Raw genomic sequence first — 21846 nt, 5'->3', positions numbered from 1 at the left:
GAAAACCCTAACCAAGATGGGAAGCTTGAAGCATGCCACTTCCTTCATATTTTATAACATGTCCTTTGACAATTTCATATGTTGACTAGACTCACCCCATTGCCCTCTTTTCCCCTCTCCTGCTCCTTCCAGACCACTTCTTCCCGATACACCCCCATCCCACTACAACTGTCATGACTTGTGTTGTGATCCACTGAGTTTAGGTAGGGTCACTTGTATGAACATGGCATGTATGTACTGGAGCATAGTAACTTAACAGTAGCTGTACCACTAAGAAATGATGCTCATTCATCAGGTCAGCAGTAGGAAAGTTGTACACACACACACACACACACACACACACACACACACACACACACCACGATTCTGTCATTGCCTCTCTTACCTGAACTTGTCATCTTCACAGTATAGAGTCAAACAGAGCACACCAGGGAAAATTAGGGCTGGGCTGGAGAGATGGCTCAGTGGTTAAGAGCACCAACTGCTCTTCCAGAGGTCCTCAGTTCAATTCCCAGTATCCACATGGTGGCTCACAACCATCTGCAATGAGATCTGGCGCCCTCTTCTGTATACTTAAGTATACAGAAGTATATGGTGCTCTTAACCACTGAGCCATCTTTCCAGCCTCTAAATAAATCTTAAAAAAAAAAAAAATTAGGATGCTGTTCTCCTGTTTCTCATTTTCAAGGTTGTGTCTGGGAAGTAGTTCCTTGTCCTGCTCCATTGTGGCTTGTTACCGGCCACGTTATCCACCAGGGGTTCCATCTTCCCATCATCTCTGGGTGAATCTTACATGTAGTCACTCTTCACTTTACATGGGATTATTATTTTGTATGTGTACACACATGCCACCCTGTATGCCACAGTGACCATAAGCAGGTTCCTCCTTAGGCCTATAATTTCCCCAGCTCTGGGATTTGACCAGGCTCACAGTACCAGGTGTGATTCCCTCCCTTAGAGCGAACCGCAGTCCAGGAAGAACCATGCCACTGTTGTACCAACGAGGACATCTTGTTTGGCAGGTTGGTACTGTAACATGCAGGGTCCACTGCTGTGGTTTCCTCCCCAGTGGCCTAGGCAACACCTTTTGGCACTAAGAAAGCTAACCTGAAGGAAGAGGGGAGCTTCATTAAGAATTGAGGAAAAATAAGTTTAGAAAGAGACACACAGAACTTGTAAAGTGTTATGTCCTTATAAAGCCTGTAAAAACAAAGATGCTCAAGAGTATTTGTGAGAGATTTGTTGCCCTTGTGATGTGCTTGAGATGTTTAATGAAGTGTGAACATGCGGGTGTATTGGAAACTGGCAGAAACAAACAAGGCAGGAGCCCAGCTGTAGCCCAGAATGACCTGGAATTAACGGTAACAGCCAGCGAATAGACTGTAATGTGTACATCCGCCTGCTAGCGGGCAGCCAGTAATTCTTGCGTTTAATGAGCTCCCGTCTCCTGTCTGAAAGGCATATGCATTTCATTCAGCCAGGGTACTAGGAGACACAGATGCACTCGAATCCACATTAAGGTCAGATGGATACCTCTGTCCCTGGTGTTATAAATTGGATCCTTTTAGGGCAGGGAATAAAGGGCATGCCATTGTGGCAGATGCCCACACCACCCTGAATGGGATCGCAAAACTGCCAGAAGCAGTTCCTGGCTAGCCGCTTTCTGCAGTGGAGCTCGAATGAGCTCTTACCTTGAACAGAATCAGAATGAGGAGAGTCATCCCTGGGCAGAGTGGGACCTGAGCCAGACAGAGGAGATGACATCCTGCCTTCCAGAAGGGATCCTCATAGAACACAGCCCCATGCAGGAGCCTGAGTTCAGAGACTTTCGTCCCCCGAAATGCTGACTATGTGGTCTGCTGCTCCCCAAAGAATAACGTGTGATGGGCTGAGGCTGTGACTCAGTAGAGCGCTTGCCTAGCATGCAAAAAGCTCTGAGTTCCATCCCCAGCACGGTGTAGGACAGGCATAGTGGTTCAAACCTACAGAGGCAGGAGGATCAGAAATCCAAGGTCATCCTTGGATACATAGTAAGTTCAAGGCTAGCCTAGGCTACATGAGGTTCTGTCTCAGAGATAAACAAGCAAACACCAACAATAAGAATTGTATGTACCACAGTCCCCAACAGGAGAACTGACCTTGCTCTTGAGGGTAATGACAGAAGAAATGAGGATATTTTATCCTATTAATACCTACAATCTCATGGTTTATCTGTAACAGATGAGGTAGTGTTATCTTAATAATATACTGGGTGCATTAGAATATAAAAATCACATTGGACAGTGAGCCATAATTTCACCCTGTGCTGAATTCAGCCAGTGCTGCCACATCTCCAAGGGCTCCTCTGTACTGCCGAGCTAAGTGGCAGGTCTCATAGAAGAAGATGAGCAGGATGCAGAGGTCTGCCTTCTTCCTACAGAGGCCTGAGGCCTGTTCTCCTGCCCACAAAGCCTCTCAACTTTCTCCTCCATGGTGTGACTGGAACTTTCTGTCACTCATCTTGTGCCCAAGTCATGGAGATTCATGTCAGCCCAGCTGTCCTTCATTTTTTAAATATTTTTTTAATTATGTGTATATGTGTGTGGGTGGGTGAGTCTGTGCATGAGTGCAATACCCATGGAGGCCAGAAGAGGGCACTGGAACTCCAGAGCTGGAGTTCCAGACTGTTGTGATCCACCTGATAGGAATGCTGGGAACTGAACCAGGTTTTCTGGCAAGAGCCTCAAGCACTGTCACCCACCGAGGCATCTCTCCAGCCCGAGGTTTCTTTTATTAGCCTTTTGTCCCTGCCTTTCTTCCTTTTTCCCTTCCTCCTCCCATGCTGTGTCACTGGTGTGACCAACAAGTGACTTAAGGGAAAATCCTGTCAGGCCCGTGGTTTGAGGAGATACGGTCCATCATGGCAGCAGAGTGGCTCTCAGTTGTGGCGAAAGGAACAGAGTCTCCTTGTTCACATCTTGGCAGAGCAGGAAATGAAGGGAATAGGAAGTGGGCCTGGCCACAAACCTCCAGCCCACCCCTAGTGGCCATTTCTTCCATGGAGGCTCCATCCCATAATGCTTGCACAACTTCCCCAAACAGAACCAGCCTCTGGGGACCATGTGTTCAAACTCAGGAGCATGAAAGACATTTTTCATCCCATTTTTGAACCCAGGGCCTCGTGCATGCTGGACAAGTAGCTTTGACCATTGTTTTTAAACTACGTCCACCACTGGTGTAGACCAACACAGATGAAAATGAAGGGCTCTGAGTGACAGCCAGCACTGACTGGAGGGGTCTCAGATGAGCTTTGGATTATCTTCCCGTGTTGTCACCTGACTTACAGGCTAGATCAAGGGCAAAAACAACATGGCTCACATGACCTGCAGGGAGTGTCCAAGCTGGTGTTGTCATCGAAGGTCCTGCAGGGAGCGGTTGGCGGGCCTGCTCAGGAATGGGGAGGCATGTGGGTTTTCTCTGTTATGTAGTTTGGCTGTATCTAGAGATAGGATATAAGAGAGAGGGAGAAGGGGAGAAGGAAACAGGAAGAGAGGAAGGCAGAAAAGAGGGAGGCGTGGTAGAAAATAATTGGGACAAGGGCCTCAGACAGTATCCTCAAAGATGGTCCACAGACCAGTGACTCACTAGAGTAGTGGTTCACAGCCTTCCTAACACCGCAATGCTTTGATACAGTTCCTCTGTGGTGACCCCCCACCATAAAATTATTTTGTCGCTACTTCATAATTGTAATTTGCTATTATTATAATGTGAATATCTGGTATGCAGGATATCTGATATTTGAGCCCTGTGAAAAGATCATTTGACCACGCGCCCCCCCACCACCACGCCACCCACAGGTTGAGATACGCTGCCCTAGGTGCTTCTTAAATCTGCATTTTTTGGCCAGAGCTACCAGAATCTGTGCCTCTGAGGCAGGGCCTAGCCAGTTGTGTTTCATTCCACCTCTGGTTGACTCCGGGACATGCTGTAACTTGGAGGACCCCCTTCAGAGGCCCAGAGTAGAGGAAAGCCATTCCACGGGACTACAACCTCAGCCTTGACTGACAGCTCTAAGGAGAACCTCTACCACTAGAGGACTGGCCAAGCCACAGCCCACCACACACACACACATACACACACACACACACACACACACACACACACTGCTCCTGGACTGTGACTACAGAGAAGTGGACACACACACACACACACACACACACACACACACACACACACACACACTACTCCTGGACTGTGACTACAGAGAAGTGGACACACACACACACACACACACACACACACTACTCCTGGACTGTGACTACAGAAAAGTGGACACACACACACACACACACACACTGCTCCTGGACTGTGGTCTACAGAGAAGTGGTGCTACCAGGAGAGGCCATGGCTGTTTCCCCAAACCCCAGGTTCCCAAGATCCGGTTCACAGTTGTGGATCGATTTGGTGCAGAGGTGGGTTAAGCTGCCTGCACCAAGGTAAACCAGCAAAGGTGTGCACATGTCCATTTGGCACTTCAGGAGAAGTGACCAAGGACAGACTGACTCCTTTCAAGTCAAGCAAGGAGCTCTTTCTGTCAACCTTGTTCCCTGGCTTTGATCTGCCTCCCTGTTGAGAAGATTCAAACCATCACTTCTGACAGGAGATGGAGAGAAATGCAGAAAGGCTCAGAGGAGGGACCTGGGGAGATGGCTCCGTCGGTAAAGTGCCCACTGGGCAAGCAGGAGCACCTGAGTTCCATCCCCAGAAGGTATATCTTAAAAAAGCCATCTTGGAGACACAATGCCTGTAATGGCAACACTGGGGAGGTGGAGACAGGTGGGTCCCCTGGGACTCACTGGCCAGCCAGCCTAGCCTACTCAGCCAGTTCCAGGTCCCAGTGAAATCCACTGGCATATAAACACATGCATCTGCACTCACGTGAACACATGCGTACACAGACACAATACACACACACACACACACACACACACACACACGCCCCACAGAGCACATTCAACAGAAACATAGGGGACAGTGAGGAAATGCGAGACTGTGGGCACGTGGTCGAGGGTAGACCTTAGGCTTCTCCAAAAACAAAGCAGCCTGGAGTCTCAGGAGGCAGCGGCATCTAGAACCCTGTCTGTGTCATTCAGAGTGTCATCCTGTCATCTTAGTTAGTCTTCCGTTGCTTGGTAACTAAGAGTATACCAAGGCCACGTAGAGAAGGGAGGGTTTGCTTGTGGTCCCAGAGGGTTAGGATCCATCACCAGAGTGGGTGGGCAGTGTGGCAGCAGGCGAGTCAGGCGTGGTGCTGGAGCAGCCGTTGAGAGCTCACATCTCCATCCACAAACAGGAAGCAGAGAGAGCTAACTAGAAACCCCTAAGCCCAACCCCAGGGACATGCTTCCTTCAGCAAGACTACAGCTCCTAATCCTCTCTAAATAAGCTACCATCTGGGGACCATTCAAATGGCAGAGACTCACAAGGGACATCCCATTCAAATCACGACACTGTCCTACCAACCTGCTTCCTTTATGGGCAAGGTTACTACATTGGTAGATCCAAATTCCTTCTGGGACCCTAATTTCATTCATTCACTCATTAATTCATCCGTGAGCACCCTGCAGATAAGATGAAGTAGAGATTGGGTGGCAGTTTTTAGATGAATTCCCATGTTGAACGATACCCTAAGAGCCATTGGCTTGATAGATCAATACTTAGAACATGGCTCTGGCAGCAACATCCAACATTCATTTTTGGACAGCGACTCAGAGGAAATGGAGACAATCTGAGGACTGTGAGGGTCGCAGCTAAAGTGTCTGTCCTCAATCCCACTCCAGAGTCAGAAGTCAAAAATGAATTACTTTGTTAGATTCATGGAGGAAACGGGAAATGTGCTGTAGCAGAGTAACTTGAAATGTCACAGTTAGATGTGATGGTGTCCCTGGGGGATGGGAGGAGACCTGTCTTGATCACAGTCACTATCTATTGTGTCAACTCTGCCTGACAAGACACAAACCAATATCTACCTACCCCACAAGCATGCCAGCAACAGGCCAAAGTAATGATCCCACCCTAGTCTAGCTTGGGGAATTGATGAATTGATTAGGTCTACTAACAGAACATGGGTGAGGGGTCACTTACAGGACCATGGCAGGCCCCAGAGCTACCCCCCTATAGGTGACAGCTTTCCTATAGCTGTGTAAGTGGGGTGACCTGATGCCTTCAGTCACCCTTCGACACTTTATATACAGCTCCTTCTGGGACCCAGGACTATGTGCAGCAGGGTGGGGCAGAGTTGTGTACAGCTGGGAGGAGGTTGCAGGAGGGATTAGCCAGAATCTCAGATGAGGGGTAATAGCCTTCCCATCCTACCCTCTACAAGGGGATGCCAACAGGCCCCATCTAGAGCATCTCTCGGGAGTCACAGCTGCTCTGATACAGATGTGGTGGTGGTGGTGTTCAGAGGACAGTGTTCCACAACTCCATCAAAAGACTTGGGAATTGTAGACTTAAGGGTGCTTTTGACTCTGATCTTAACCTCCCTTGGAAAAGGACAAGTTTGCTGATCAGTTGATCACCATGCTGTGCCACCCTGGTGACTCAATGATGCCTTGTGGAGTATGAACGTCAGCCCTGCTAGCATAGGGATGATGGGGAAAAAACCCAGTTCCTCAGAGGGGAGCTCGAGCCAGCAGTGAGCATGAGAAAGGCCCGGCATGGCAGCCCCAGGCTAGAAGTTTGAGAGTTGGAAATAGTCTCTTTGCTGTGTGTACTTGTGAGTAATGAGTGTCCAGGAGACAGAGTAGGGGAAAAAAACCTTTAGGGTGTACAGCAGAGAATAAACTGGGTGTGGCAATGTTCACCTAAAATCCCAGCACTCAGGAGGTGGGGGCAGGAGGGTCAAGGCCAGCCTGGGCTACATAAGATTTTTCTCACACACACACACACACACACACACAAATATTACAATATACTGCAGAAGAGCAAAGGGGCTTGTGGGTTAAGGAAGCTGTGTCTAAGGAGTTAACACTGGGGTGCTGAGTGGGGCTGCTGTGGACTCCTGGATGAGAACTTAGGGTAGGGTAGGAGTCCCTACAATGCCTCCTTCTCCAATCTGCAAAACTGTTTGGACATCCTCATCAAGGCAGCTTGTACCTCTGACTCTGAATGCACAGGAGTGGCATTATTTGCCAGAGTCTGATTCTTGTCACTTTGTGAGACAGCCAACACCACGGTGCTTAGTGAGCATCCATATTGGAGTCTTGTTTTAAATTTAGCAGTTTTTACTTAATGATCTGTCTCAGGAATGACCCCTCCTTAGGATCATTCCTAAGGAAATCCCTGCTTCCCTACTTGGCAGCATGTAGCATTCAGAGTCCTAAGCATTTGCTTCTCCCGCTGGACTCTCGGCTCCATGAAGGCTAGAACCTTGAATCTTTACATTAATGTAAAGAGAGGACCTATCTGAGTGGCAAGAGGCCACCATGCATGGGTCAGAGACGTGTATAGACACATAGCTATGAACATGCAGGTGTGTGTGTGTGTGTGTGTGTGTGTGTGTGTGTGTGTGTGTGCATACACACGTGCTCAAATGCATATGGACATAGATGTGCACATGGTGCACAAGCAGGCGATTACCAGAGATGAAATTGAGTTCATTACGTGTCAATCAAAGTCTGAAGTTGAAATAAGTTTTCTGGAAGATTCTAACTTAGCAGGTGACCTCATGGATTTTCCTATGGAAATCAGTTTGTAATCTCACATCACTGGTCTGGGGGAAGAAGGCCAGTTTGTTGCAGTGCTGCTTGTCACAGGACACCGATAGAGTGTTCACCCTCGTCACCTCTTTTTTCCGTGAATACTTAGTGCCCAGCTGTCCAGCGAGGCCAGGGCTGGGTCTTAGAATGTTGGAGCTACAGCATTCACACTGGCCTTTTTCATTTACTCGCCCGCGTTGCCTGCCTAGAGCTCACAAATGTGACTTCTCCGGTTTCAATATTCAGAGTAGCTGGAAGCAAGGTGTGCCACATGCTATATGGCATTGGTGCCCCATGGCCCACACGACCCACCCCAGGCACCATGGAGGACCATTCGGCCCTGTCCAGCCTCTTCTTCCTTCACCTCGAGAACCCTACCGCTGGTGGAAGTCACAGCCACCGTCTTCATCCCCTCAGACATTTCCATGGCCTCACCACCCTTCACTCTCATCTAAAGCTGGTCCTCTGGCTCTGCCTTTCCCCCATTAGCTACCTTATCTAAGTGCCCTGACATGGCAGAGCTTCTTGTGTTTGGGTCTGTGAACAGGAATGGTTACACAGGGGTGTGGGCCATGTGTAGTTTAACACTGAGAACAGACCCGGGGCTGGGCAGAGTGAAATGCTGCCCTCACGTAGACCAGGCTAGCCTCAAACTCACAGAGATCCACCTATCTCCCAAGTGCTGGATTAAAGGCGTGTACCACCATGCCCCACCCGCCCCCTCTGGTTTTTGTTGTTTGTTTTTTTGTTTTGTTTTTTTCAGCATAAACCAGAAAAGAGCCTAACACCTGTCACTTCTGCAGGCTGAGTTCGCTTCAAGGACTGCCCTTTAGAGTACAGATCTTGAGAAAATGTCCTCACTGGTCTTACTTTGAGCAGTAGGAGGTGGCAGCCCCCATCAGGAAGTCTAAGAGGAGTGCTAGGCTGGAAGGCAGCCAGCTCTGCAAAATACAGGGTGCAGCCCTTACTCTTCCAGAGCTATGGACCAAAGCCTGTCTGTTCCCCAGACGGGCCAGGATGAAGTCATCTCGTTGATGAAGACCTCTTCCTCCGCAGCCATTCTCTCCTTTGGAAACACTGCCTGGAAGGACTTACTGGCTACAGCTCTTTTCTTGTCCTTCTTGAGGGAATTTTTAGCTCCATTGTCCTCAAATATATGAGTCATTTCTAATGACAATGATTAAGAGAGAAAGAAGCCAAAGATCTGGGAACACAAGAAACCCAGAAGAATGGGTGATGTTTTAATAAAGCCCAGGGTGACACAGGCGTCCATCCAGGACTGCGGATAGAGAGGCAGAGCCAGCGTATGGGATGCTGTGGCTCTGGAGGCAGGTAGCTCGGGTGAAAGGATTGCTTTATTTGGTTCCTTATTTTACTATGACTCAAGATTTTGTGTAACAAGGAGAAAAGGTGTACATGTGAGGGCTCTCTAGAGGAACAGAAGCAACAGAATGAATGTATATGACAAACAGCATTTATTAGATACTGATATAACAATGGCTGTCTGCACACTGAAGAGGCTCACAACCCAGGAGCCACCTAGCCCATGAAGATGGAGGTCTCAGTGGTCCTCACCTGTCACTGAAGGCCTGAAGGATTCCTGGAGAACATCTGGTCTCTAGTCCTGTTGGAAGGACAAATAACTGGGTTCTGATGTAGCAAGGGTTGGCTAGAGCATTGGTGGAGGGAACCACAAAGTAGATGCACTCACCAGCAAGAAGCGAAGGCAGGCAGGCAAAAACAGCAGCTATTCCCTCACATGACTTTAGGTCTGAGTGGCCTCCAGAAGCTGTCCGCCCTGGATCTTCCCTCATCTTGTTAATTCTTCAAGGACATGTCCTCATAGACTTACCTAGAGGTGTGTTTCTTAGTTCATCCCAGACACACTTGACAACCAAAATTAACATTCACAGACCGGAAGCAGTTTCCTTGTTGGCTCAACCAAGGGAAGTCCTCCCTAGTGCTTGATGCTCTGAGTCCTTCCTGAGGCTTGGAGAGGCCCTGACTGGGATGAAGGACAGGACTTCCCCACCTGACAGGGATTCAAAAGTGAAGGTGCAAACACCATCTTGAAACTTCAGGAAATGACTCTTACTTAAATGATGCCAAACGCAGTTATGGAACATCTGCTCCTTGGCTTATTTTAGAGAGGGGAACATGTGGCAGGAAAGCATGCCGGAACTGCACAGGCAGTAACTGGGGCTGATGGAATGCTGGAGCCGAGTCACCCAGACTGCGGTGGAGCATAGAGCTGAGGGAGTCCCATTTCCATCGCAGGGACAGAAACGTGGACAAAGTCGGCCGAGGGGGGGAAGGGTTACTTCAGCGCCTGCTTTCAACCCACGGTAGCTTGACTGTGGTGTCCTGGGTCATCGTGAGACAGAACACATCGGGGTGGAGTGTGTGATGGAGCAGAGCTGGTCACCTCCTTACGGCAGCCTGGGAAGGCAAAGGGGCAGAAAAGAAGGGACTGGGAGTGAAGGTTTAAGAACAGCCTCGGGGACCCTTCCCTTCTAGTGTTACCAGCCTGGCAGAAATAAACATATTCCGAAGGGACCCTTTAGCGCATGAGCTTTAGGGGGACCCGAGTCCCCAACTCTTCTTTCCTCACCCTTTGTTCTTCCTCCTTTCCTCTTTTATTTTTCTTTCAACACACACCTTGTTTCATTTTTATTTTGTTTTCCTTCTTCTGTGTGTGTGTGTGTGTGTCTGTGTGTGTGTGTCTGTGTGTGTGTGTGTCTGTGTCTGTGTCTGTGTGTGTGTGTCTGTGTGTCTGTGTGTGTGTGTGTCTGTGTCTGTGTGTGTCTGTGTCTGTGTGTGTGTATGTGTCTGTGTGTCTGTGTGTGTCTGTGTGTGTGTGTGTGTGTGTGTGTAGTATGTGCACATTTTTTACATGCACATGGAAGTCCAAGGTAGATGCTGGCAATCATCCCCCACCACTCTTCCATCTTATTCACTGAGGCAGGGCTCTCACTCAAACCCAGAACTCACCAATCGGGCTAGCCTGCTTACTCTGGGATCCCCTGTCTCTGCCTGCCAAGGCTTGAATACAGGCAAGCTGCCAAGCCCACCCTCCATTTACATGAGTACTTGGGATCCAGACCAGTCCTCATGCTCACACAGCAAACCCTGTAACCACCAGGCGCCTCCCCAGCCCCGCATTGACCTTGTTTCCGTGGCTACATGTAGAGCGGCGCCAAACATAGAGGTCTGAAGCACTAACCATCTATCGTATGCCTGGGATTTCTGGGTCAGGAGTCAGCAGCACTTTGGACAGGCGGATCCTAGTATTAGAAGTGTCACTCATTCAGTTAAGTGGCAGCTAGAGGTAGCTTCTGTGCTGTATTGGCAGTGGCAAGAAAAGCTCCTTAAGGACTGCCCACAACAGCACATGTGTGGCTTCTCCAGCACAGAGTCTGTGGACTTCACACATGCCCCCTGCCTCCGCAGACTTCCAGAAAGGATGTCCAACCATCCCATCACCATTGTGGACATGAATCTCTTCTCTAGGGGCAGGATGACTCAGTTGCTGTGTAAGCACGAGGACCTGAGTTTTGTACCCCAGAACCCATGCTGACCTAAACACCCAACCAGGATTGATGGCTCACACTTGTAATCCAAGCTCTCTCTGGTGCCTCAGGGATCAGCCAACTTAGACTTCCTGGCTACTCCAGGCCAATGAGAGACCCTGTCTCAAAAAACAGAGTGCCCAGCACCTGAGAAACAACCACATCTTTCCTTCACACACACACACACACACACACACACACACACACACACACACACCACAACACACCACACCATACCACACCACACACACACACACTCATTCACTCACAGAGTCTCTTTTCTCAATGTTTTTATTGCAGACTTATTGATATGTTTGAGATAACTAGTGCTATAATTTCCCTTCAGTGGTATACAGCGTCACATTTTAGACATGCATTTTCAATCCGCAGTCACTACAGTGGTTGACACCGGGTCTCACGTGATCTCAGCTTCCAGTCCTGCCCCTTTGTGTTCAGACCCCATCCCCAGCGGCCGCTTGTCTTCTCTCCTAGGAGTTTGGATTGACTAACAAGTAGAAGAAGGAATTCAATATGGTGTCTTTTGAACTGGCTCCTTTCCAGCAGTGCGATGCATGTGATTTGTTGTTTGTTTGGGGACAGGGTTCCATGTAGCCTTACTGTGTAGCTGAGGCTTGCCTGAACTCTTGATTCTCCTACCTCCCCCATCCCAAGTACCGGGATTCCAGTACAATGTATTCAGGGGTCACATGTGTTCATGTGTGAAAACAGATGGTTCCATTTGTTGCTGGACAATGTTTCGCCCCATGTGTATTGGTTGTTCTTCCTGTTTCTGTGATTAAAAAATACTCTGAGAAAAGCAGCTTAAGGAAGGGTTGACTTGGGCTCACAGTTTGAGGGTGCCCACCCTCCATCACTGTGGGAGAGGCATGGTGACAGGAGTGTGAGGCAGCCGGTCACACTGCGTTCACAGTCAGGAAGCAGAGGGAGGTGGATGCTGGTGCTCAGCCGACTTTCTCTTTGTTTATTCAGTCCAGGACCCCTGGGACTGCACTGCCCACATAGAGGTTGGCTCCTCCCACAGCAGTAAACACAGTCTAGAAACTCTCTCACAGCCATGCCCAGAGGCACCTCTCCCAGGTGATGGCAGATCCTGTCCACTTGATAATCAGTAGTAACTGTCACCCCAGGGGTCCGGACCATTGTCCCCCCATAAACCAGGGTGCTTGGGATTTGGGGGGAGGGGAGACTGAAGCTGCCATGTACACTCCACATAGCCTGTGCAGGCTTCAGTTCTGGCTCATCTCACAGAAGAACCCAGGGGCCACCATTCCTGCGTGTTATCGCCTAGTCCAGTGACACAGCAGTCTTTCCTAGAAGCTTGAGAGTGACAGGTTTGCCCTGAAGCCCGTGATCCACCCTGAGTGAGTTTTCCTACCAGAGTGAGGTCTAGCTGGAAGTCCCCTTTATATTTTGATAGGAGTGTCCAGATTTTGCAGAATCGTGTGTGCTGTTCGGAACACTAGTTGGTACCTGGGTGACTCATTTCCAGATTCCTCTCTGTGGTATTGACATTGTATTCATGTTTCCCAGTGTCTATATATTTTAGTTATTATAGATTCACACCATCTTTAATTATGTGGTGAAGTTTGTCCTTTTTTTTTTTTTATCTTCAAAATAGGTTTGGGTATTCTAGTTCCCTCGTTTGCCCCTGAGAATGGAAAATTGCCTTTTCAGTCTAGGAGGAGTACCTGGCTGTGTGTTTGATGGGCTCACATTGACTTGTGGACCTCTTTGTAGAACAGCCCCTGGCCTGCCTGATCTTCCAGTCCATCAGTATTCTCCCAGGCTGTTTATTTAGAGTTTGTATTTAAGTGGCTTATGTAACTTCCAGATTATAGATCTAACACATTGCTAGGTTTATATCTACTTCATGTTTTCATTGCTACTTTAAATGGGACTGACTGTGTGTGTGTATGACGGGGCAAGGGGTGACATGTGTGTGAACATACGTGTAAAGGCCAGAGATCAACCTTAGGAATCATTCCTCAGCACAGGGTCTACTTTGTGTTTTTGAGACAGGGTCTCTCCCTGGCCTGGAGCTCATTAGTTTGCCTAGGCTGGCTGGCTAGAGATCCTCCCACCCCCTTAATGTGGGTTCTGGAGCTCTTAACCCAGGCTCTCATACTCTGTACAACAAGTTCTTTATCAACTGAGCCATCTCCCAGCTCCCCAAATGGAACTAATTTTTAAATTTCAATTTCCAGTTACTTCTTGCTTACATTCAGAAACAGAATTGACTCCTGAGCTTTGACCTTGCAGGCTGCCATCTTGCAGTCCTCTCTGAGCTCTCTTGAGATGATGTGGATTTTCAGTGTAGACAGTCCTATCGCCCAGAGGTAGAGAGCACCTCCTCCCCTGCCGGTTTACCTCTTCCCATTTTCTTGGCTTTGCCCGTCCGGACTTGCAGAATAGAAAAGCCAGCCAGGATGTCTTCCATCCTCCCTTGTCCCTGATCTCAGGGAAGCATCTCTCAGGTACTCATCTCAAATGAGATCACAGTCACAGGTGCACTATAGATGCCCTTTACCCAGTTTGCCAAGTTCTTTTAAATTCCTACTCGTTCAGGGAGGTGGGGCTTTTTAAATCATTATTATTATCGTGATTAGATCTTGAAATTTATCAAATGCTTTTTCTAACCCTATTAAGATTTGGTTTTCTTTATTCAGTTGCTTTGGTACTTTGTGGTGATTGGTAGTCAAATAGTGGCCACTCTTGTTTGAGATAAATCCCACCAGATAGGGCTACCTTATACCTGTGGTGTACTGCTAAATTTGATCTCTTAGTGCCTTCTTGATTGTGTTTTGAACTTGTATCCATGAGGGATAGTTGTCTGCGGCTCTCCTTTCTTGTCTGTGATGTTATTTATTTATTTATTTGAGTGTCTGGGTAATGATTTAGAATTGTCTAATTATTTCCTCAAATGCCCGGTGGGGTTCTTCTGGGAAACACCAACACATCTCACCCTTGTTCCTCTGTGTGTGAAGCATCCTTGTTTTCCCATCTAAAGCTCCTGAAGAGTCGCCTTTAGCTGTCTTAGTGTATTTTCCTAGTTCAGTTGTACACTGACCATTCCCTCCCTCCCTCCCTCCCCTCCCCTCCCCTCCCTCCCTCCCCTCCCCTCCCCTCCCTCCTTCCCCTCCCCTCCCCTCCCTCCCTCCCTCCCTCCCCTCCCCTCCCCTCCCCTCCCTCCCTCCCCTCCCTCCCCTCCCCTCCCCTCCCCTCCCTTCCCCTCCACTCTGTTTCCCACTCTTTCTTCCTCCTCTTCCCTCTTCTCTCCTTTTATCTCCCCCTCCTGCTCTCCTCTTCCTTCACCCCCCTTACTTGGCCTCTCCTCCTCTCCTTCCCACCCCCTCTCTCCCTCCTCTCTCTCTCTCTGAGCAGTCCTTGTTTTCCCTTGCATTTCAGAATGTGTGGCCACCAGACCTCTTCAGGTCTCCGTGGGCTTTAGAGGAGTCACAATTCCATTGTTCCAGGATTTTCTTTTCTCGGTGGTTCTGATGGTCCTTTCAGGCCTCTCCATCCAGACAGCTGTCCTTGGGACTATTTTTAATTCACAAGATTCACGTGGTGCTGAAAGGGAAATTGGTGTGTGGATGGAAGGCTGTGGTCAAGGGTGATGGAAAGAAAACATGGACTGGAAGAGTCAACTGAGCGATGTGATGAATTCTAAATTCTTCCATCTCTGCATGAGATGATGAAGAAGAGCTGTGGCGATGGAGTTACTTTTTGGTTTGTTCGTTTGTTTTGTTTGTTTGAGACAGGATGATCTAACCCAGGGCTTCATGCATACTAGGCAGTGCTCCGCCCACTGAGCCACACCCCCAGCTCTAGGCTGCCATCCTTAACAGGACCATGTCCCCACCCTGTGTGACAGGAGATGCTTGTGTGTTCGTTCTTCTTTACCTGGACCCTAAGGATCCTTTTGGTTTCTGTGCCTCCCTGTGGAAACGAAGTCCTAAAGAGCAGGGTGTCCTTTCTACCATAAGAGAACTGACAGTCCAGTGAGTTGGGTCATCTCTGTTTGAAGGACACCAGCACTGGGCTCCTGGAAACACTAGCCTTTCTCAGGAAGCTTGCCTGTCTTTGTGGCCCACCATACGTAAGAGCGGCCACTGTGCTGGGCATTTGTGTCCTTGTGCAAGTGGGTCCATTCACTTTCTTAGCCCACACCACTTCCTAACCACACCCTGCCCCCAGGACTCCATTCTTCCCCAGGCAGGAGTGCCAGCTTCCTCTCAAAGTCTACCTTTCTTCCAAAAGCCATCCCCCAAAAAGCTTCTAGAATATATATATATATAGTGTTGTTGTTGCTGTCTTCCTGACAAAAATGCAACACACAAATGTCTGACAAAAGCAGTTCAGAGGTGCTGGGAAAATGGTGCTGGCGTGATGCGTCCTCAACTACATGCACCTGCTGCCAAGCCTGATGACCCCAGAATCCACATGATAAGAGACCTGACTCCCACAGGTTGTCTCTGACCTCCACATAATCCCAGAGGTACTCACGTGGCTCCTCCCAAATAAATATATGCCATTTTAAAATTTGAAAATATTCAAAGGAGGAAAACTTTATTTAGGCTGAGTGGTTACAGTCCATGGTCAGATGGTACCATTGTTTCTGATTGGTGAGGCCTGGCATCACGGGGGCTGGGAAGCAGAGGGACCACACCTGCAGCAGCAGGCTCACGCCTTCCCATTTTGTTATCTAGACTCCTGGCCTTGGGGCTGATGCTGCCCACAACAGGGCAGGCAGCCTCCCCTTAAGTAATCTCTGGGAACCTGGAAACACACTCACAGACACAAGTAGGGTGGGCTTTCCCAACTTCTCAGTCCAATCAAGTTGGCAGTCCAGATCCACACGAATGTTCTACCCTGCTCAACATACCAGGAGCATCCTCCTAGGGCAGGTGTCCCATTGGGCATCCCTGAACTCAACAGATGTTCAGTGAACGTAAGAAAGAAGTGATGCAAAACCAAAAGTAGTTTTCTCTTAGATTTTTTTCTTTTACTTTTCAAGATAATAATATAATTACTCATTCCCTTCCTCTCTCCAAATCCCCCCATAAATGCCTGTCCTTGCTTTCTTTCAAATGTATGCCTCGCCTTTTTATCAATTGTTGTTACATACATGTATATATTTATATCTATTCCTAAACACCTAAGTACACCCTGCTCAGTGTGTACATTACTAGTAGGTGTGTTTGGGGGCGGGGCTAACCATTTGGTTTTGAATAATCAGTTGGTGCTGTCTTCCCAGGGAAAGACATTCTCCCAGCCTTAGCATTCTGTAGTTGCCTACAGATCTTTGTGCATGAATGAATAGTAATACCCATAGGAGGAGTGTGATGGTTTTGAGCCAGTGAACAAGCCAGTAAGTAGTGTTCCTCCATGGTTTTTGCCTCCAGTCTCTGCCTGAGTAACTTCCCTCCATGATGAACTGTGACCTGGAAGTAAAGTCAAATAAACCATGTCCTCCTCTGAATTTCATGGGCAGCTGGGACAGTAGCTTATTCCGTAAAGTGCTTGCCTTAAGAAGCACAAAGACCTGAATGTGACCCCCAGAACCCACTTTAAAAAAAAAAAACCAGACATGGAAACACATACTTACAATCCCAGTGTTGGGGAAACAGAAAGGTAGGTCCCTGGGGCTCACTGGCTAGCCTGCTTAGTCTAATCCGCAGCAAGTTCCAGGTCCCCTTAAGTAATCCTCTCGGGGAACCTGCATCAAAAAACAACAACAAAAACCAGTAGAAGGGGCTGGAGCTCAGTGGTAAAGAGAGCTTGTTCTTGCAGAGGACCCAGATTTGGTTCCCAGCACCCATGTGGCAGCTCAGAACTATCCATAACTTCAGTTCCAGGGAATCCAACACCTCCTCTGACTTCCATGAACACCAGGCACACAGACATATGTGGTGGTATTGTGTTCCCCAATATATCGTGCACCCTAATAAATTTATCTGGGGTCAGAGAACAGAACAGCCACTAGACAGACATAGAGGCCAGAAAATGGTGGCACTAACACCTTTAATCCTAGCATTCTGGAGTAGAAATCCGTCTGGATCTCTGTGAGTTTAAAGCCACACTGGAAACAGCCAGGCATGGTGACTCATGCCTTTAATCCCAGGAAGTGATGGCAGAAAGCAGAAAGGTATATAAGGCGTGAGGAACAGGAACTAGGCTGGTTAAGCTTTCAGGCTTTTGAGCAGCAGAGTTCAGCTGAGATCCATTCTGAATAGGGACTCAGAGGCTTCCAGTCTGAGGAAACAGGATCAGCTGAGGAGTTGGCAAGGTGAGGTGGCTGTGGCTTGTTCTGCTTCTCTGATCTTCCAGCATTCACCCCAATACCTGGCTCTGGGTTTGTTCTTATTAATAAGACACTTTAAGATTCGTGCTACAGACATACATGCAGGCAAAACACCCATACACATAAAGATAAATAAAGCTTTAAAAAAATGTGGACAGGGTCAGAGGAACAACACTGGGGGTTGGCCCCTGCCCTCCACAGGGCCAACCTGCATCACACCATAGCATCACTAGAGCACCTTAGAAGAGGAAAGTGTTTATTTGGCTTTACTTCCAGGTCACAATTCATCACTGAGGGAAGTAATTCAGGGCAGGGACCAGAGGCAAAAACCACAGAGGGTCACTGCTTACTGGCCCACACTTTGCTAGCTTTCTTATAATGTAAAACCCAGGTTCACTTGCTTAGGAATGGTGCTGCCCACAGTGGACGGGCCCTCCAACATCAATCATCTGTCAGGACAATTCCCCACAGACTAATCTAGTCCAGGTAGTTCTTCAATCGAGTGTCTTTCTTCCCAGGTTGTGTCAAGTGAACAATAAAAACAAACCAGAAAGGGCAGGGGAGCTTGGAACATAATAGCAGTGGAAGGCCACTCCAGATGAAACCTTGCCTGGGCTGTGATGATTTGAGGTGGCAATAGGGGTAACTGAGGAAACAGTAAGGGTTTCACGTGCTGTTCATCTCAGATCTGTGGGAAAGGCCCATCTGTGGGGTGAGACAGTCGTCTAATGGAGTTTCCTGCCCCTGCCGCAAAGAAGCAACACAGAAAATGAGAAATGGCCCAATTCTCCTTCTTCGTTACATGAGGATTCGCTTGGGAGACATTACCTTCCCTTCCCATCTGCTCTGTGGTTGCTGTTGGACCCCGAGTGGTGACTAAGGTTTCTTTTTTCTCTCTTCTCTCCATGGTGTCTCCTGCCATTTGTGATGCTGCCTTCCACCTCCACGTGAGAACAGTGCCAACAGCACCTCCACAGAACGTGCAAGCAGAAGCTGTGAATTCCACCACCGTGCACTTCCTGTGGAACCCGCCGCCCCAGCAGTTCATCAACGGCATCAACCAGGGATACAAGGTACCTGGCCTGGTTTGGGAACCTCCAGGTGGCACTCATGGGCAGTATTGATCACATCATACATTGGGTTCCAACCTTCCTATATCATTGAAAACTCAGGGCATCAAATGCTGAGTACCGAAACCTTGGTGGGGCCACCATTTGTCCGTAGTCTAATTGGTTATCCCAGGCCAGAAATCTGAATGATCAGTTGATAAGAGGGCACAGGAGAACGGGCTCTAGTCAGATTAGTGGGCTTCAGGGAAGGCTGGGAGACAGCTCAGTGAGTCAAGTGCTTGCCATACAAGCATAGAGATTTGAGATCCCTCAGAACCCCTGAAACTAAAAGGTTCATGCTTGGCAGCACACCCCTGTCATCCCAGCATCAGGGAAGTAGAGTCAGGAGATCCCTGGGGCTTGCTGGCCAGCAAGCCTAGTGGGATGAGTAAGCTCCAAGTTCTCAGTAAGAGGCCCTGCCTCAGAAACTATGATGGGGGGGGGTGACTGAGGAAGACACTCGAGGTCAGCCTCTGGCCTCCACATCAATGGGTACCCATGGGCACACATATACATGCACACCAGCGTACCCATGTGCACACATTCATCACACACAAACACATACACACTCATCATCATCATCATCATCATCATCATCATCATCATCATCTATGTGGCATGATTGGAGTGAGCCTGTATCTAACCACTTCTTTCTAGAAGGGGATCCTCTAGGCAGAACACAGAGACAAGGGCAGGGACTCATGAGAGGGAGGCTCCCATTCAGCCAAGAGATCATTTTGTGGTCCAGGGTGCCCTGCCCGAACTGAATTAGTGAGCAGACTCTGTTGCGGGTTAGATGGGCTCTGCTGCACACTCCAAAGGCATAGTTTCTCTCCTTTACATCAACTTCTCCTGCTTGGACTGAGCCTGACTCCATTGTGCAAAAGTGGGTTCACTAACCCCTCATGTGGGAGACTTAGGGAGCCCCTTCGGAGAGGGGTGAGTCGTTGATGCTTTCAGCTTCAAAGGGTGTCATTCCCTAGCTCTTGGTTCATTTTTCTTTCCCATGTGGGTTCAGCTCCCTCAAACGCATGTTTGTCTGTGATGAGGGCAGGCCCAGCCAGGAGCGTGCCATGCTGCTGCCTCTTCCTCAGAGATATAGAAGGGCAGATGCTCTTTTGAAGGGAAATTGTAACTGATCAGTGCAAAACTCCATCACTCTTGACTCCCCTGCCAGGTCTGAGTGGTGAGAACACTGTGTGCGTCTGGTGGCTGGCTTGTCAGTTTGATCTACACAGATGTGTTCTGTGTCCTGCTGCCCACTGGCTTTCAGAATCAATCAGTTCTGGAGATGCATGGTGTCAAGAGACTAAAACTCATACACAGCATTGCCAAATCATGAAAGTGGCTTTTCCTGAAGCATGCACATGTACACACACACACACACACACACACACACACACACACACACACATGCTATTTCTTGTTTTGTTTTTAAGACAGTGTTTCATGTAGACCAGGCTGGCCACAAACAATGTGGCTGAATATGGCCTTGAACTCCTAATATTCCAGTTTCTACCTCCTTAGTTCTGGGATCAACAAGCATATGCCACCACGTTGTGTTTATGTGGTACTGAGCTAGAACCCAGGGTTTCCTGCGTGCTAACCAAGCTCTCTTCCAGTTGTTCTGTGTTCCTAACCCCTGTATATGCCCTTTATTTAAAATTTTAACCTATCTCCTAAAATCCACTGTAGGAAACTAGTGTAACATAAACTATAAATCATTAAGAGTGTTCCTATAGAATCATTTTGAGTCAGTGTAGAAAATATTTGTGTTTAACTCCTCATGGTAATTAGTTGAATTAACAGATGATGTCATCTTTGCCCCCCCCCCACTATTAAAAAAATCCATGCTTAGTAATATCCTAAGAGAAGAGTGGAGGTTTAAGGGCGTGTCCATTACTGTAACAAGAGAAGCAGCCATTTCATTCATATGTGTAAATATATGTGTGTAAATGTACAAAAATATATGAGACGTATTTTAAAGCCAACTTTTTTTAAATGAGATTATAAGATATAACAGGATTTATAGCCAAACCTTACTGTCTCATCTACTTGGGAGGCTGAGGCAGGAGAACCACAAGTTCAAGGCCAGCCTGGGAAACTTAATAAAACCCTGTAAAGTGGACAAGGATATAGCTCAGCAATAGAGTGCTTGTCTAAAATACCCCCCAGTGAGTATTGCCTAGTAACATAGCCAGTGAGGGGCTGAGGTGTGGCTCAGTGGTAGAGCATCTGCCTAGAATCCCCCAGTGAGGGGCTGGGGTGTGGCTCAGTGGTAGAGCCCCTGCCTAGAATCCCCTAGTGAGGGGCTGGGGTGTGGCTCAGTGGTAGAGCCCCTGCCTAGAATCCCCCAGTGAGGGGCTGGGGTGTGGATCTGAGTTAGAGTGCTTGCCTGGATTTTATCCCCAAATATGAGAAAGAGAAAAAATTATGTGGGATTTACAGACTTATTGAATTGTGACTACACTTTCTTTAAAGACATACTAATTGTCAACTAAAATTTTGATAGACAGTTATGTGAAGAAATGCGGTTTAAAGGGGTCTTTTCTTTAACTCTTTCCCTACCAGCTTCTGGCGTGGCCAGCAGATGCCCCCGAGATTGTCACTGTGGTCACCATTGCCCCCGACTTCCACGGAATCCACCACGGGTACATAACAAACTTGAAGAAGTTCACAGCCTACTTCACATCAGTCCTGTGCTTTACCACCCCAGGGGATGGGCCGCCGAGCTCGCCTCAGCTTGTGTGGACCCACGAAGACAGTGAGTATCCTCTCCTTGTGTGGAAGCCTAGCCTCCCAGGATCTGTCTTCAGAAGGTGGTCACACCACTGCCTGCACTGGGTCACAGTGCAGAAGGCACAAGGACGCCCCTTAGATCAGTGTGTCCCTAAATGGCAAAATGGCAGGTGACCCTTGGAATGTGGGAGGAGCCTTGTGCAAAGGCAGGTGCTCTTGGGACAGCAATAGTGGGAACAGTCCTGTTGTATTAGATTGACTGCATCAGGCCTCATCTGACCTTGACTTCGGCTTGCATTACCTCCACACAGTCAGTTCCCATGAGCCTCTGATCTGCTGTCTGTAGTGACAAGGATACATTGTCT

At 48.3% G+C, this 21846-nt stretch overlaps 1 protein-coding gene across 1 annotated transcript in view; it reads left to right on the top strand.

The window, feature by feature from the left end:
* Window positions 1-21846, top strand: part of Sdk1 (sidekick cell adhesion molecule 1) — a 960116-nt gene that overhangs the window by 756287 nt on the left and 181983 nt on the right. The window contains exons 18-19 of the mRNA XM_036172523.1: window positions 18591-18706; window positions 21314-21506. Of these exons, the coding sequence (XP_036028416.1) occupies window positions 18591-18706; window positions 21314-21506 (309 nt within the window). The remainder of the gene's footprint in view (window positions 1-18590; window positions 18707-21313; window positions 21507-21846) is intronic.

Source organism: Onychomys torridus, chromosome 22 (genome assembly GCF_903995425.1).
Source record: "Onychomys torridus chromosome 22, mOncTor1.1, whole genome shotgun sequence".
Classification (NCBI taxonomy): Eukaryota; Metazoa; Chordata; class Mammalia; order Rodentia; family Cricetidae; genus Onychomys; species Onychomys torridus.
The sequence above is the reverse complement of the archived record's forward strand: the minus strand, read 5'-3'. Positions and strand labels throughout refer to the sequence as shown.